This window comes from Marmota flaviventris, chromosome 9 (assembly GCF_047511675.1).
Source record: "Marmota flaviventris isolate mMarFla1 chromosome 9, mMarFla1.hap1, whole genome shotgun sequence".
Classification (NCBI taxonomy): domain Eukaryota; kingdom Metazoa; phylum Chordata; class Mammalia; order Rodentia; family Sciuridae; genus Marmota; species Marmota flaviventris.
In genome coordinates this window covers 8,250,061-8,265,941 of record NC_092506.1, presented here as the reverse complement: position 1 = coordinate 8,265,941, position 15,881 = coordinate 8,250,061, and the positions used below count along the sequence as shown (strand labels likewise).

General features: G+C 57.2%; 2 protein-coding genes across 3 annotated transcripts; one reads left to right on the top strand and one right to left on the bottom strand.

Moving 5' to 3' along the window:
* The first annotated feature begins 85 nt into the window (after positions 1-85).
* Fermt3 (FERM domain containing kindlin 3) lies at positions 86-13,691 on the top strand. Its single transcript, XM_027944471.3, has 15 exons — positions 86-221; positions 637-810; positions 3,792-4,025; positions 4,221-4,340; positions 4,428-4,596; positions 4,733-4,835; positions 10,479-10,586; positions 10,729-10,863; positions 10,946-10,995; positions 11,067-11,191; positions 11,374-11,480; positions 11,618-11,851; positions 12,171-12,295; positions 12,889-13,030; positions 13,153-13,691. The coding sequence occupies exons 2-15, from the start codon at positions 651-653 to the stop codon at positions 13,330-13,332; spliced, it is 1,992 nt and encodes a 663-aa protein (XP_027800272.1). The 5' UTR covers positions 86-221; positions 637-650; the 3' UTR covers positions 13,333-13,691.
* On the bottom strand, positions 13,634-15,870 carry Trpt1 (tRNA phosphotransferase 1). Of its 2 annotated transcripts, none has more exons than XM_027944478.2 (8): positions 15,700-15,870; positions 15,437-15,520; positions 15,153-15,234; positions 14,597-14,766; positions 14,331-14,505; positions 14,090-14,146; positions 13,897-13,959; positions 13,634-13,767 (listed from the first exon to the last, which is right to left on the bottom strand). In XM_027944478.2, the coding sequence occupies exons 2-8, from the start codon at positions 15,509-15,511 to the stop codon at positions 13,727-13,729; spliced, it is 663 nt and encodes a 220-aa protein (XP_027800279.1). In that variant the 5' UTR covers positions 15,512-15,520; positions 15,700-15,870; the 3' UTR covers positions 13,634-13,726. The 2 variants fall into 2 exon arrangements, with proteins under 2 accessions (XP_027800279.1, XP_027800278.1); XM_027944477.2 differs by having other exon boundaries at positions 13,897-14,007; positions 15,700-15,867.
* Positions 15,871-15,881: the final 11 nt, after the last annotated feature.

Here is a 15,881-nt window from a genome sequence, read left to right as displayed (position 1 = left end):
CTCACTGGAGCCCTCTGTGCTGCCAGTGTGCTTCCTGCACCCAGGGCCAGCCCGCCCTGGGGAGGGGCCAGGCCCGCCCTGCTGTGATAGGCGACAAAGGCTGCCCTCTGAAGGAAGCTCCCAAGACCCAGAGAAGGAGCCCTCCAGGTCGAGGTGTGCATCCGAGGCCAGGGGTGGCCAGCGCTCCGCCTGCCCCTGCAGCCCAGCCTTCCTCAGGCCAGGTAAGTTCTGGATGCCTGTCCCCGCCACCCTCCTACAGCCCCACCAGCCCGCTCCACCCACGCTGCAGCCGCCTGGGTTTGGGCCTGAGCTGTGGGGAGGAGAGCCGTCCTGGGGGCCCAGCCCTGGCATCAAGTAGGATGGCCTTGGGTGAGACCCTCCCTACCAGACCTCAGTCTACCCATCTGTAAGCTGGGAATGGGCTGGACAGTATGGTCTCCAGGAGTCCCTTCCATTCAAGCCCCTGTGACAGTTTCTGAAGTCGGCTGGATCATGGTGGGGCTCCGCATCCTGCTGCTGCCAGGGCACGCTGTTCTGTGGGCTTGCTCCTCGCCTGTCACCCACCCAGGACACCACAGGTTCTCTGCTTAGACACAGGCTGAGCGCCGCTGGCCTTGCCTCTCTCACCCTCTGCAGAAGCAGCGGCAGCCATGGCGGGGATGAAGACAGCCACCGGGGACTACATTGACTCCTCCTGGGAGCTGCGGGTATTTGTGGGTGAGGAGGATCCTGAGGCTGAGTCTGTCACCCTCCGGGTCACAGGAGAGTCACACATCGGAGGGGTGCTCCTGAAGATTGTGGAGGAGATCAGTGAGTGCCACACAGCCCCTCCTGCCGACTCAGCACATGGGTGACAGCAAGGGTGTCTCTGGGCACTTCCGGGCTGTCCCTGCTGCGCAGCTCCCGATAACCATGTCACGGTGACTCAGGCACCAGCTTAATCGTTTGGTTCCAAAAAAGACATTTCACCAACTTCCCCTCTCCCCCATCCTGGCTCCTTTCCTCCCACTCCAGCTGGCTCTGCCGAGTGCCCGGAGTCCCCCACTCATCCACTCTTAAGGGCGGACGGCAGGCCTTGCCTGGGCCCAGGACAAAGTCACAGTCTGAGGTCTGAGGGAAGGCCAGGGCTCCTGGTGCCCAGGGGACCTGCCCATACACTTCCCACCCCCAGCAGAGCCCTTAGCAGGCTGGTGACAGACCCAGCCTGGGTGGCTGCATGGGAAGGCCCTGCCCCCACAGGAAGTTACGGCAGCTTGTGGTTTCAGTCTGGAGAGATGCAGGGCCGTGACATGGGGGCTTCTCCCTGTCCTTCCCTGCCAGGGTCGGGGGCTACCCTTTCCTGGGAGGACAGCAGGACACTCTGATAGTCAGACCGGAAGTCAGGCCAACAAGAGTCCAGCCAGGACGAGGCGCCTGGGGCGGAGCAGGGACGCGGAGGCTCCCTCAGACCTGGCCTACGGGCAGCCCTGGAGGGGTTGGAGCACATCGGAGGGGTGCTCCTGAAGATTGTGCACAGGAGAGGCCCCCGGATTGCCTGGCCCCTGGGCTGAGGCAGGGGGCAAAGCTTCCAGGGGCCCCAGAGAGCCTGAGAGCAGAAGTGGGGACTGAGGTCCCCTGGGAGACTGGGTGTCAGACGGAGGCTGAGGAAGGCCAGCCAGGACAGAGGGGGTGAGGGCCAGTTTGTGGAAACAGCAGGAGGCCCAACAGATCTGCTATTGCTTGGCAGCCCCAGGCAAGTCCTATAGCTCTTGTCCCAGCACTGGGGACACTGTCCCACCCACCCCACTCCCAGTCACCCCTAAGTGTGATGCACAGGAGAGCCACCTCCAGCCCAGCGGGAGACTTCCCAGGGAAAGCCACTTCAGACAAGTCCTGAGAGGTGGCCACAGTGGGGAGAAGCTGGACAATGAATCAGGTGCTCTGAATCAGGGCCTGCGGGCTGGTGAGGACTCCTGGAGCATGACATGACCTGACACCAGGCGGGTGGCCCCTCAGTGGTAGTCCCAGAGTCCCCGAGGCTCCTCAAGGAGCCTGGGCCCCACCCTGGAGGTGAAGGGCAGCCACCCAGCGTTTTCTGTGGGAGACCGCACGCTAAGGAGGACCTTGCACAGAGCCCTTTGGCAGCTGGTGGGGCAGGGAGACTCCAGGGGGCCACTAAGTTGCCCCAGCAGGAGGTGACGAGGCCTGGGAGGCATGGTAGATGGCGAGAAGGTAGGTTGGGAGCTGAGGCTGACATCAGCGGCTAAAGGTAAAAAGCATGATGCTTGGGCCTCTGGAAGAGTCTCGTCACCAAGGACCCGGATTGGCACAGAGGAGCTGGTGAGGAGGAGCATCTCAGTCCAGAGCAAGGTTAAGCCCTCTACCTCAAAACCTGGGACTAGGAGCCATTTATAGCCCCAGTGTTGGGCACGTGGCCAGGTAAATAGAGGTGTCTAAAATGAAGGAAGCCACTGGACATGTCCCTTTGCTGGTGGCACGTGAGTTTCTGGCCTGGGGTTAAGGACAGGGTCTGGAGGGTGGCATCCATGCCACTGGAACTCCCAGCCATGGAACAGGAGAGGCCTCAGGAAGAGGGCCTGGCTGAGGAGGGAGGGGGTCCCCGGCTCTGGGGGAAGGACGGGGTGGGGTCAGGCGAGCACAGGAGGAGAAGGAGATGGTGTCACAGAGTGAGGACATGGACGGGAGGGCCAAGGCTTGACCAGGTGGACAGAGAAGCTTCTCCTGGGTTGGCAACACTGGGGGAGCAGAAGGTGGGAAGTAGGTGTGAGTGGAAGGTGGGGACAGGTGGCCATAGGAGGAGGACCTGGGAGAATCTGAGAGGGGCTTTGCAAGCTTGAGGGGACCGAGCACCCTGAGCAGCTTTTCGTCACACTTTGTTTCTGTGCTGGTCTCTCAGTGGTTCTCGCTCTTGCAGGATGGACAGAGTCCTGTGGCATCCATTTCTATGTCCCCAGTTCCTGGCTGAACGATGAGTGACGTAGTCATAGTTCACTTCTGTATGGTCACGTGCCTGCATAAGTATGTCACAGACACTCTGCTCCCACCGTGGAGTGGCACTGGTCCTGGTTCATGAGTCAGGGCGACTATTCCATCTTACAAACAGAAAACCTGAGGTCTAGAGAGGTTAAGTGCCTCACCCAAGGTCACGCAGCTAGTAACCAGGACATGTGTACAGAGTGCCTGCTGCTCCATGCCAGGCAAATCCCAGCCCCCAAGGACATATAGACATGGTCTCTGCCTCTCCATCTCCTGGAATGAAAGCGAGAGGCCATTAGAGAAGCAATTCCACCAGGCACAGTGTGCACGCCTGTGATCCCAGCGACTCAGGAGGCTGAGGCAGAAGGATTGAAAGTTCAAGGCCAGCCTCAGCAGTTTAGCAAGACTCTAAGCAACTCATTGAGATCTTGCCTCTAAATGAAATATAAAAAGGGGCTGGGGATGTGGCTCAGTGGTTAGGCACCTCTGGATTCAATTCCTGGGTCAAAAACAAACAAACAAAAAACTAGGCAATTAAGCCAGGAATGACTGGAGCCCACCTCTGGGGAGCATGAGGTTGGGCCACGACGATTGGGGCAACCTGACTTGGGGCTGAGGGACTTCCCTGGGAAGTGATATAATGACAGACCCCCAAAAGGACCAGCAGGGGTCAGCTAGCACACAGCCATACAGGTGTCACCTTGCAGATAGACCCCAGGCCTCTAGATCCTGGGTTGTGCACAGTGTTAGGGACAGAAGCCAGAAGGCTGGGACGGACCCTCTAAGACCCCTGTGCACCCCCACGGCCGCCACAGATCGCAAGCAGGACTGGTCGGACCACGCCATCTGGTGGGAGCAGAAGAGACGATGGCTGCTGCAGACCCACTGGACGCTGGACAAGTACGGGATCTTGGCCGACGCCCGCCTCTTCTTCGGACCACAGCATCGGCCAGTCATCCTGCGGCTGCCCAACCGGCGGGCGCTGCGCCTGCACGCCAGCTTCTCGAAGCCTCTCTTCCAGACGGTGGCTGCCATCTGCCGCCTCCTCAGTGAGTGGCGCAGGCTGGTCGCTGGGCCTTTCTGCAAAGACTCCACAAGAGGCAGTGTCCCTCCCTCCCCAGGCTAGCCGCCGTCGTCACCTGTCCTTGCTGCCCCGTTCCCACCCTCTCCACAGGCCCCCCAGTGTCCAGGAGTGGGGTGGGGCCCACAGGCAGGGCTGGTTGCTGAGGTCCAGGTCCCCACAGGCATCCGGCACCCTGAGGAGCTGTCTCTGCTGCGGGCTCCGGAGAAGAAGGAGAAGAAGAAGAAGGAGAAGGGGCTGGAGGAAGAGGTGTTCGACTTGACCAAGGTCGTCCTGGCTGGGGGTGAGCAAGGGCCGGGGACGGGCTGGGGCCGGGTGGCCCATGAGGCCCGCACCAGGGACAGGCCTGGCTGAGCCCAGCTGCCCCCAGGTGTGGCGCCAGCGCTGTTCCGGGGCATGCCCGCGCACTTCTCCGACAGCGAGCAGACCGAGGCCTGCTACCGCATGCTGAGCCGGCCGCAGCCGCCCCCTGACCCGCTGCTGCTCCAGCGCCTGCCCAGGCCCAGCTCCCTGTCGGACAAGACGCAGCTCCACGGCAGGTGAGCCCTGCCGCCCCACGGCCACCGGCCTGGTGGCCAGCCCCACTTGCCCCTGTTCCCCGGCCTCTGCCCCCTGAGCTTGCCCTGCGCCCAGCCCCTGCCCTGCGGCAGCCCTGACCCGGCCTCTGCGTGCCAGGTGGCTGGACTCCTCGCGGTGCCTCATGCAGCAGGGCATCTCGGCCGGGGACACGCTCTGGCTGCGCTTCAAGTACTACAGCTTCTTCGACCTGGATCCCAAGGTGGGCTGGGGACAGGAAGGAACAAGGGCTGGGCCTATTAGATGGGGGACCTCAGCTCAGGGTTCGGGGCTCTGGGATGTTAGTGACCTGGAGGGGCCACTCCATCTGCCCATTGGCCCGTCTTGGCTGGACCTCGGGCTGGGCCTAGCAGCTGGACACAAGGAAGTCTCAGTGCCAGCTTCTCGAGGAGCCATGGGAGCTCAGGACCCAAGACCAGTGCAGGCAGTGCTGGGCTCCCCTGGGAGAGGCCCTGGCCTCTGGAGTGGGGGGAGTGTTGCAGTCCCCCCAAGATTGCTGTCCACATCTTTCTCTTCCTCCTGACCCCATCAGCAACCCATGTACCCTGTGCGTCTGTCTCCACGGTGACCCTGGCCCCCAGGCTATTCTTCTGACCTGTGACCCGCTTCTCTGCCGCTCTTCCTGGCTCGACTTGTAAACCTACTTGTCTACAACTCTTCAATTCCTAGCACTACCAGAAAAAGGGAGGAAGTGCAAACAATCAGAGACCTTGAGATCTTGGTGCCTGGATACCCTCTAACCAGCTTCCCCCACTGTAACACCATAACCAGAATTTCTTTTTGGCATTCCTCTGCCTTAGGCTCTCACGTGGCTGGGATTGTAGGCGTGCGTCACGCACCAGCTTTGGGGGTATTTTCTGTTGGTCTATCTTCCATTTGCTAATCTTGTCTTTGGCCATGTGTCATCTGCCATTAATCTCACGCCTAGGAGTTGAATTTTGACTTTTTTACAATGTCTCTGACTCTCCTCAGTGCTACCCTTTCTCCAGTCCTCTTGAACACACAGGTTGTGTTGGCAACGACTTCGTCCGTGTTTGGTTTGCTGACTCTGGCATCTGTGTCGCACCAGGGTCTATTTGTATTGACATTTTATCTCCTTGTTTGAGTTGCGTTTTTCTGTTGGGAATCAAAACCAGGGCCTCCTTCATGCTAGGAAGTGCTCTACCACTGAGTTATATTCCCCAGTCTTTTCTTTCCTATTTTTTATTTTGAGGCAGGATCTTGCTAAATTGCTGAGGTTGGCCTCAAACTTGCAATCCTCCTGCCTCAGCCTCCTGAGTAGCCAGGATAAGATGACCATAGGTGGCTTATGCCTGATAATGTTTTATTTGGTGCCAAACATTGAAAATATCATGCTGAGCCTAGTGGTGTGCACCTGTAGTCCCAGCAACTTGGGAGGCTGAGGCAGGAGGGTGACAAGTTTGAGGACAGCCTGAGCAATGTAACAAGACCATGTCTCAAAAAACAAAAAGGACTGGGAGTGTGGCTCAGTGGCAGAGCCCTTGCCTGGGCCCTAGGTTCAATTTCCAGGAGGGAGGGACGGAGAGAGGGGAAAGAAAGAAAAAAAAGGAAGGAAGGAAGAAGAAAAGTTGAAAGCTTATGTTCTTGGGCTGCTTTCCTTTGGTAGTCCTTTGAATATTTTAAAATCTTTGTTGGAGGTCTGGGTGGATAGCTCAGTGATAGAGCCTAGCCTAGCATTCGTGAGATCCTGGGCTAGACCCCAGCATGCCAATCAAAATGTGTTTGGGGATGAGGTTAAGATGCTTGGAAACCAGTGCCTGCCAAGACTTGTGTTTAGCCTTAATTAGGTAGGACCAGAGCCCCCTCTAATCTAGAGCAAATTTACCTGGCAGCTCAGGGGACTCCGCCTGGGCACTTGAGCTGGTGCATCATGCACTGTGAGGTTCTCTGCTCAAGCTGCAGGGTGTGCACCCGTGCTGCTATGTGGGCTCAGGCGGCAGTGACATTCCACCATCCTTCCCGCTGATCTCCCTTGGCCTGAGGAAGGGTCCTTGCACCTTGACTTGTACCCAGCTACACTGAAGAGGACCTTTCCTGACCTCAGGGCGTTCTCTCTGCGAGCTGCCTCCCCTCCGCGCCTCTGTGTGAGCATTCCAGCCTTCCAGGGACCCCGGTTTTCCACTACCTCCCTGCCGGCTGGAGAACATGCCGGGCTCCATGTGGGTCCCTCTCTCCACACGGCTGCAGCTGGGCTGCAGCTGGGGGACTCCCTAGGTGTGCTGGGACAATCTGTCAGATCACCTCATCTGCTTCTGTCCTCGCGGGGATGGCCGTCCTGGGCCATCTGCTGTCCAATGTCTAAAAAGCCACTTGGTGTTCATTGTTCTTTTTGGTTTTTACATTAAAATTTATTTTTAGTCAAACTTCTATAGGATGGCTTAGAGAGTTAAGTAGGGGCTGGGGCTGGGGCTCGGTGGCAGAGTGCTCGGCTAGCATGCATGAGGCACTGGGTTCGATCCTCAGCACCACAGAAATATAAAATAAGGATATTGTGTCCACCTAAAACTAAAAAATTCATAGAAAAAAAAAGAATTAAGTAGACCTAGCAAGTTTGTAATAACAACAACAAAGCAACTCCCTGTCCTATTTATCCTAGATTTCTGGTCTCTAGGGACAAGGATTGGATTTTAACTCTGTAGCTTTTTATTCTAGTGTTCACTTTTTTTTTTTTTTTTTTTGTACCAGGGATTGAACCCAGAGGTGCTTAACCACTGAGTCACATCCCCAGCCCTGTTTGGTTTTTATTTTGAGACAGGGTCTCACTGAGTTGGTTAGGGCCTTGGATAAGTTGCTGAGGGTGGCTTTGAACTCGAGATCTTCCTGCCTCAGCCTCCCAAGCCACTGGGAGCACAGTTGTGCGCCACCATGCCCGGCTCCTAGTATTCACTTCTTTATGACCTCCTATTTATTTAATAATTTATTTTCTATTAATTTATTAATTTCTTTTCTTTTCTTTATTTTATTAATTTTTGAGACAGGGTCTCTAAGTTTCCCAGGCTGGCTGGCCTTGAACTTGCTACTTTGCTTCAGCCTCCCAAGTAGCTGGAACCACAGGCATGTGCGACGGCACCCAGATTCCTATGTCTTGATTTTGCAAATCCACATGCGATCTGTTGACTTGTCACAGGTGAAGACTTAGCTGTCTTCCACCTTCTCCTGCTCCGACATGACACGCGCATTCCCTCGTTTCTTTCTAATGAAGTGGTGCTTATAGTCTTTGTTTAAAACAACATGGCTGGGGCTGTAATAGCAGCACATGTAAACAGTGAATAGCTGTTTGAGATCATGGGATAGCTGTGCTCATATTTCCTTTCACAGTCAATTGTTTTGGAGTTCATTGTCGTGCTCTCTTTAACCCGAGTGTATGTGTGTGTGTGCATTTTTGGGGGGTTGCTGGGTATTGACTCCAACCCCAGGGCTTTGTGCAGGCCAAGTACATGCTGTACTGCTCACATTCTAAATGGCCTTCTTCCCCCCACACTGGGGATTGAACCCCAGGGCAATGCTGGTGCTCTACCACTGAGCTACACCCCCAGCCTTTTTATTTTTTTGTTTCGAGGCAGGCTACTGAGGCTGGCCTCAGACTTTTAATCCTTCTGCCTCAGCCTTCCAAGTTATTGGGATTACTTGACAAGTGCCACAGTGTCCAGCTAATGGTTTCTTTTCTTTCTTTTTTTTTTTTTTTAACTTTATTTATTTATTTATTTATTTTTATGTGGTGCTGAGGCTCGAACTCAGCGCCTCACACGTGCTGGGCAAGCGCTCTACCACTGAGCCAGAACCCCAGCCCCTACTGGTTTCTTTTGATAAATAACGGTTCTTAGCTTTTTTTTTTTTTTTTTTTAATTAGTCATTGATCTGAGGAGTGCTTTACCACTGAGCTACACCCCCAGTCCTTTTTATTTTTTATTTTGATACAGGGTCTTGTTAAGTTACTGAGGCTGGCCTTGACCTGGGGATCCTCTTGCCTCAGCCTTCTAAATTGCTGGGATTACAGATGTGCACCACCATGCCTGGTTCTTATTTTGTTTTTAAAACAGGGTCTCACTGTGTTGCCCAGGCTGGTCTCAGACTCCTGGGCTCAAGTGATTCTCCTGCCTCAGCTTCCCAAGCACTGGGACTACAGGTGGGTGCACCACACTCTTATCTTTCATATTTAGATCTGTAATCTACCTGGAATTGATATTTAGATGTGGTGTGAGATAAAGGTCCAAATACTTTTTTTTTTTTAACACATGAGCATCACTTGGCCTAGTGCCACTTAATGACAAGAGTGTCATCTCCTTAGTGAACTGCAGGGCCACCCTTGCCCTAAGTTAGGTGAACATGCATGTTCAAGTCTAACTTTTATCAGTTCCATTGGTCAATTTGTTTCTCTTTACCAATGCAGCACAATTTTAATCACTGTAATTTTATATTCCTGGTTTTGTTTTATGAGTGTATGTGGTATTTATCTGTATAAGGATTTTCATAAGTATTTAAGTTTTCTTTTGCTCCCTACCTGGTCTTTATTTCCTCCCAGCCTTCCCCCCACCCCACCCCCGTTCTTCTTGGTGTCTGTTTTCAGGCCAGTTGCTTTCCTTAAAGGTGAGCAACATAAGCCAGGCACGGTGGCACATGCCTGTAATCCCAGTGACTTGGGAGGCTGAGGCAGGAGGATCAGAAAGTTCAAAGCCAGCCTTAGCAACTTAGCAAGGCCCTAAGCAACTTAGTGAGAATCTGTCTCAAAATAAACAAAAAGGGCTGGAGATATGGCTCAGAGGTTAAGGACCCCTGCATTCAATCCCCTATACAAAAAAAAAAAAAAAAAAAGCCAGTTGGGAGCCCTGCATCTGTGTGTAGTAGCATGTGTTGAGTACCAGTGTCTTTTTGGTGGCTTCCTGGGATGATGGAGCGGGGCTGCTGCTCTGAAGTTTTCCCCTTTGTTTCCTCTTTTGGTTGGGGATGGAAAGTTCACGGCTGTCTTGGGTGGTGAGTGGGGAAGGGTAGGCCAACTTCCTCCCAACTCATCACCCTGCAGGGCCTCTGTGTGCTATCCCCTGGCTGCAGGGAGCTGGGTGGGACCTGCTCCCTGGAGCTCCTCACCCCAGTCCCTCTTGGCCTTTCCCCCAGAGGATCCGAGTGGGAGCCTGTCCTTGGCCCTGCTGGGTGGCGCCATGTCTTAGCAAAGATCTGGGCACTTTCTGCCATTTCTTGCTATTCTCTAGTGGCCTCACTGAAGAGCAGGAGAGGAGAAAGGGTGTGAAGGCCCAGGGTCTCCCCTGCGCCCCAGTCCCCCTTCCAGATTTCGTTGACATTTCCCACCTGCTCCTGTCCCCTCTCTTGTCCTTTTGGGTGTGCCTTTCTTGGCGTCAGTTTTGAGAGAGCATCAGAAGGCACCTCTGTGGGTAACTGGGACCTGTTTACGCCTTGGCCTCCCGCTTCCCTCCCAAGGGCGTCCTCTTCCGTCACCGTCACCCTTCTCTCCAGTGGCCCAGGGTCACCCTCATCAGGTCCCCTCCCAGGGAAGCCTTTCCCTTCTCTCCTCACCATGGGAGTCAGTGGCCCTGAGCTGGGTGGGGGCTGCTGGAGGCAGCCGTCTCCCACCACTTTCCCTGCTCCTGGACCGGCCTCCTCCCCTCCCTGCCTCAGCTGTGCACTGGCACAGGGCGAGCCTTGCTGCGGCAGAGACCTGTGGCACTGCCTGGGCAGCACCAGCATGGCGGGCTGGCAGGGTGGGTTTGCAGTCAGCTACCCATGTCAGGCACAGTGGGGAGGGCAGGGCCACAGGCCTTTGGGACAGTGGGCGTCTGACTCGCCCAGCCTCCCCTCCTCCCCTGTGCAGGCCGACCCGGTGCGGCTGACCCAGCTGTACGAGCAGGCTCGCTGGGACCTGCTGCTGGAGGAGATCGACTGCACCGAGGAAGAGATGATGGTGTTTGCAGCCCTGCAGGTGCCTGGGAACCTCAGGGTGGGCAGGGTGCAGGCCAGTCCCCAGGCAGGAAAGGCCTCCCAGTATGGGGCCCACCTACCAGGAAGCCCAGGCCGGGCACTGCTGGCAGCTGGACTCAGGTCCCCCTCACCTGTGCCCCCAGTACCACATCAACAAGCTGTCCCAGAGTGGGGAGGTGGGCGAACTGCCCAGTGCAGACCAGGGGCTGGATGACCTGGACGCAGCCCTGAGCAACCTGGAGGTGAAGCTGGAGGGCTCGGCGCCCACGGACGTGCTGGTAAGGAGGGGCTGGGGCTTGGGCCAGGGTCAGGGACAAGGGCTGGGAGCCGGGGATCCCCTCTGACTCCTGACCTCCCCAGGACAGCCTCACCACAATCCCAGAACTCAAGGATTATCTCCGAATCTTCCGGTAAGTCAGGAGCCACATGGAGAGGGAGCTGGGAGGGAGGCCGCCCTCACAAACCGCCCACACACCCTCAGGCCCCGGAAGCTGACCCTGAAGGGCTACCGCCAGCACTGGGTGGTGTTCAAGGAGACCACGCTGTCCTACTACAAGAGCCAGGATGAGGCCCCGGGGGACCCCATTCAGCAGCTCAACCTCAAAGGTGAGGGGGCTGGTGCAGGGGCGGGAGGGGCCACCCACAGGCTGAGCCTCAGTCCCTCCTGGACACCAGCGAAGGTGCCCTCTGCCCTGTGGTGGCCGTGGAGGGCAACCTTTCCACACAGGGACCTCTCGGGCAGGCCTCCGGTCCCAGATGTCCCAGCCTACCCTTTCTTCTCCCTGCAGGCTGTGAGGTGGTCCCCGATGTCAATGTCTCAGGTCAGAAGTTCTGTATCAAACTCCTAGTGCCCTCCCCTGAGGGCATGAGTGAGATCTACCTACGGTGCCAGGATGTGAGTGGGGCTGAAGCTGGAGGGGGCTGGGACCAGGGACCGGGCAGGGGCTTTGGCTGGCACTGAAGTGGCATTCAGGACAGGTAGATGTCCAGAGCTTCACTGGCCCCTATCGTCCCCCGTCCTCCTCGTTCCAGGAGCAGCAGTACGCCCACTGGATGGCCGGCTGCCGACTGGCCTCCAAGGGCCGCACCATGGCGGACAGCAGCTACGCCAGCGAGGTGCAGGCCATCCTGGCCTTCCTCAGCCTGCAGCGGGCAGGCGGCGGGAGCTCGGGCAACCAGCCCCAGGGGCCTGACGCCTCTGCCGAGGGCCTCAACCCCTACGGACTTGTTGCTCCCCGCTTCCAGCGAAAGTTCAAGGCCAAGCAGGTGCTGGGAGAAGGAGGGTGGGAGTGAAGTTCACCTGGCCACCGGGAGGCCTCCTCAAGAAAGACACACACACACTGCTCCTCTCCTGCTGTGTCCCCAGGAGCTCTTTGGGAAGGGTTACAGTCCCACTGTCAGTGTCCTCCTCCAGGCTTGTTCAGCCCATATGTGCTGAGTGGTGAGACACTGCACTTGGTGGCCCTACAATAGACACTGTCCCTTCTCAGGCTCAGCATTCGGTCTCCCTGACAGGCAGGTAGGGGTCTCCGGGACTTTAGAGCAGGGAAACCCTTCCTGGTCCCTCACCAGTATGACCCCACAGCTCACCCCGAGGATCCTGGAGGCCCACCAGAACGTGGCCCAGCTCTCGCTGACCGAGGCCCTGCTGCGCTTCATCCAGGCCTGGCAGTCCCTGCCTGATTTTGGCATCTCCTACGTGTTGGTTAGGTAGGCTCTGTCACCTCTGCCCTCACCTGCTGTCTGCTGCTGCGTGTGCTAGCCTAAGTGGGTCCCAGTCACCTTCCCCTGCTCTGTGGGTAGACCTGATTGGAGGGATTGCGTCCCCTCCCCCACTGTGTACACTGGCAAATACAAGGGACAGAGCTCAGGCCAAGAGAGCCGGACCCAGTGTCTGCCCCAGCTCTGCCACAGCCCCGTCCCCCGCTGGGCCTTGGTCAGCTGTCCTGCAGGACAAGGCTGACACTGGGTGTGTCCCAGGAACTTGGCCCCTTGATTCTTCATTTCCCAAACGTGCAAAGATATAAGCGAGACAATGAATGATGGTGACAGTGACACCGACAAAAATAAGATTTAAAGGCATCGGCTACTTGCCTGGTGCTCCAAGTGCTGTTTCTGTGACTCTGCCCCCCACTTGCCCTGTGAGGAGCTGGAGGCACAGACCCAAATGACTCTCAGGTGGCCCAGCTGGCGGGCCAGAGCTGGGATGTAAACTCGGCGGTCTTCCTCTGGTGTGCTGTCTGGGTGGGCTCTGGGCTGTGCAGGGGGGAGTCCTTGCTCACACCCTCCCCCCACCGGGTCAGGTTCAAGGGTAGCAGGAGAGATGAGATCCTGGGCATTGCCAACAACCGACTGATCCGAATTGACCTGGCCGTGGGCGATGTGGTCAAGACCTGGCGCTTCAGCAACATGCGCCAGTGGAATGTCAACTGGGACATCCAGCAGGTAGGCTCAGAGTGAGCGTAGGGACAGGGGACAAGCACTGCACCAAACCTGATCGGGACAGAGCAGGGGCTGTCTCCATTATCCCACCTACCCACTGACCCCTCTGACCACCTGCCCCACAGGTGGCCATCGAGTTTGACGAGCACATCAACGTGGCCTTCAGCTGTGTGTCCGCCAGCTGCCGCATTGTGCATGAGTACATTGGGGGCTACATTTTCCTGTCAACTCGTGAGCGGGCGCGTGGGGAGGAGCTGGACGAGGACCTCTTCCTGCAGCTCACGGGGGGCCATGAGGCCCTCTAAGGACAGCCTGACTGCCCCTGCTCTTCTCACCACCTGCCACAGCCACTCCCAGGCCACACCCACAGGGACTCGTCCCACACTCTCTCCAGGCACACACCAAGCTGGGTATGTTCACCTGCTGTCACAGTAGACCAGAGCCCTGGCTGGGCCCTCACCCAGGCAAGGGATGGTGGGCCCGACCCATAGAACCTTCCCTTGTCCAAGTGGCCTAGGCCAACAACCTTGACCTATCTGAGTCCCTGAGCACACGAGGAAGACCAGATATAGCTAAAAGACACAGAATCTTGGTTTCAAACTAGAGTTTCTTGATACTTTTTTAGATTTTTTAAAATAAATAAATATTTTATTGTTGGATCATCCTCCTTCCTCTCAGGCTGTGCTTGGGGCCACTCTGCTACTTTGTCCCTTTATCACCAGCCAAGGAGAGAGGCTTTCCTGCAATAGAGAGCAAGCAGCGATGCTTAGAGAAAGGGGAGATCGAAGTCAGTCTGGGTTCGGGGGCTGGGAAAGGGGTACAGGCAAAGGGCACAGCTCCAGTATATTGGTGGAGGGGCCAGTTCTCACGGGTAGGGCGCAGCTGCAGGGCCTCCTTGAAGTACTTGGGAAGCAGGAAGCCATCAGCATTCCCTGGAGTCAAGATCACCCCGTTAGCAGAGCGGAAGAAGGAGATTCCATCTGGTGGCAGAACTAGAGATGTGACCCATGTTTTACCCCTCAAAGAAAGGCCTAGGGTAGTCCGTGCTGCTTCTAGACTCACCTGACAGGGCCAGGGGTCCATTGATGAACACAGCCACTTCACAATTTGGGCGCATGCCTATAGGGACAATTGGGGCTGGGACAACAAATCTGGACAGACTGATGTCCTACAATGAGGGGTGGGAAGGGGTGCTGTTCCATGCAAGGGAGAGGGCAGCCTTGGACAAGGGAAGCTGTGAACCTTGAAGGGGACCTGGAAGGACAGAGTGGGTAGGAACAGGTAGGTGGAGGGGGGCACTGACCACTGATGACGCCAGAGTCTCCAGGCAGTCCTGGAGCCAAGTGGATGTGTGTCCTTCCCTGGCATGACAGGCCCTTGAGAAGGATGGATGGCCAGTGCTTCCAGAATGTACCATGTACTAGTACCAGAGGCAGAGCTTGTGGCGTCTCCAGAGGCATCAGCTCCAACTCGGGTACCTGGGATGTGTGGTTGAATGGGCAGCAGTGAGATCCTTTTCATTGACAGGGGTCCCATCTGGCTCTCCCACCTGTCCCCCACCACTCCCACCTTCAGGGAGTGGCCCTGGTTGGCTCGGATGAGGGGGCCAGTGCTGGGATCTCCTGGCCGCAGAGTGAAGCGCTGCTTCCTGTTGGTGTTCACCACACGCTGCACATCTTCAGTGGAGAAGCTGTGGAACTGGGGCAGCTGCAGAAGGGTGCCCAGGGGGACAAAGCCATCTGAGGGCAGAGAGGTGCTCAGGAGCTGCCCTTGCCCTGGCCAGGGCCACAGTTAACAGGGGGAGCCACGGGAATCTAGACCAGAGGCTGGGCCTAGAGGTCACATGACCTCTAGAAAGTCTCTCTTTTCTAGGTTTCTGTTTCTTTTACCTTGAGGGTTAGGTGCCCACTCTTGGGATAGGTGTTTATTGAGCCACTTGGCTGGATGAGATGTACTCAGGCTTGGCCCAGACAAGGGCTCCTTTCCCAGGGGACAAGATACCGGACTCCACTCTGGCCTTCTTGCACATAATGTGCCTCCTGCACCTTCCCCTGGGGCTGTGGTGCCTCCCACTGCTCCCTGGGCTCCAGCCACTCCTCCCCTAACTTTCAAGACCCTCACTTACCAGCCCCCATGGGAAGGCCCAGCTTCAGGGCCCCGTGTCGCAAGGCATATGACAGAGCCTTGGACAGTTGCACATCTGGGTCCTGAAAGAGCCCAATGGTGGTCTGGATCTCAGTAGCGACCCCGCCCTGCAGCCCACCCTGAACCCTGAACAACCTGCGGCAGAGGAACACCAAAGGGAGCGGAGTCCCTTTGGTGTCTGGGATTCATCAGTCCCCCCCACACCCCACCAGGGGTCAGAGTCCTTTCCCCTGTCCTCCCACTGGAAGGCGGGGAGGGGCGCACCTGCTCCCGGGGTCTGTGAGCCTTTCTACCCGTGGGCCTTGCTGCTTCCTGCCTCTTTCCTCCAGAGGAGTTCATGGTCAGAAACTGTGGGGGAACAGTGACATGTGGAGCTGCTTTAAGGACCCTCCCATGTCCCCTCTCTGCCCAGAAAGTCACAAAGGCTCCCGGCGGGAGAGCTGGAGGCGCTTCCCAGCATCAACCCCCCCCCCCCCCCCCCCCCCCCGGTGCACACAGGGAGCTGGGGCCAGGCTGGCGAGACTTGCCCACGGTCACACTGCAGCCCCGGGGCCCAGGCCCGTCGCTGGCCCGTCGCTGTGCGGGCAAAGCGGCCGGGGAGGAGGGGCGGGCGTTGCGACCGACTCCGGGAAAGGTCGTGCGCACCGGAGCCTCGGACACGCTCACCCTCGGCGGCCGGCGGCCGGGCTGCGGACCCCACGGGCCCAGG

What these genes read in the sequence shown, in the direction of transcription:
- Fermt3 (XM_027944471.3), top strand. Translation starts at nt 651, where the DNA reads ATGGCGGGGATGAAGACAGCCACCGGGGACTACATTGACTCCTCCTGG. An exon ending in TGCCATCTGCCGCCTCCTCA is followed by an intron (nt 4,026 to 4,220) that starts GTGAGTGGCGCA and finishes AGGTCCCCACAG; the next exon opens with GCATCCGGCACCCTGAGGAG. An exon ending in CAAGGTCGTCCTGGCTGGGG is followed by an intron (nt 4,341 to 4,427) that starts GTGAGCAAGGGC and finishes AGCTGCCCCCAG; the next exon opens with GTGTGGCGCCAGCGCTGTTC.
- Trpt1 (XM_027944477.2), bottom strand. Translation starts at nt 15,511, where the DNA reads ATGAACTCCTCTGGAGGAAAGAGGCAGGAAGCAGCAAGGCCCACGGGT. An exon ending in ACCAGGGCCACTCCCTGAAG is followed by an intron (nt 14,506 to 14,596) that starts GTGGGAGTGGTG and finishes CACACATCCCAG; the next exon opens with GTACCCGAGTTGGAGCTGAT. An exon ending in CCTGCAGCTGCGCCCTACCC is followed by an intron (nt 13,768 to 13,896) that starts GTGAGAACTGGC and finishes TCTCTATTGCAG; the next exon opens with GAAAGCCTCTCTCCTTGGCT.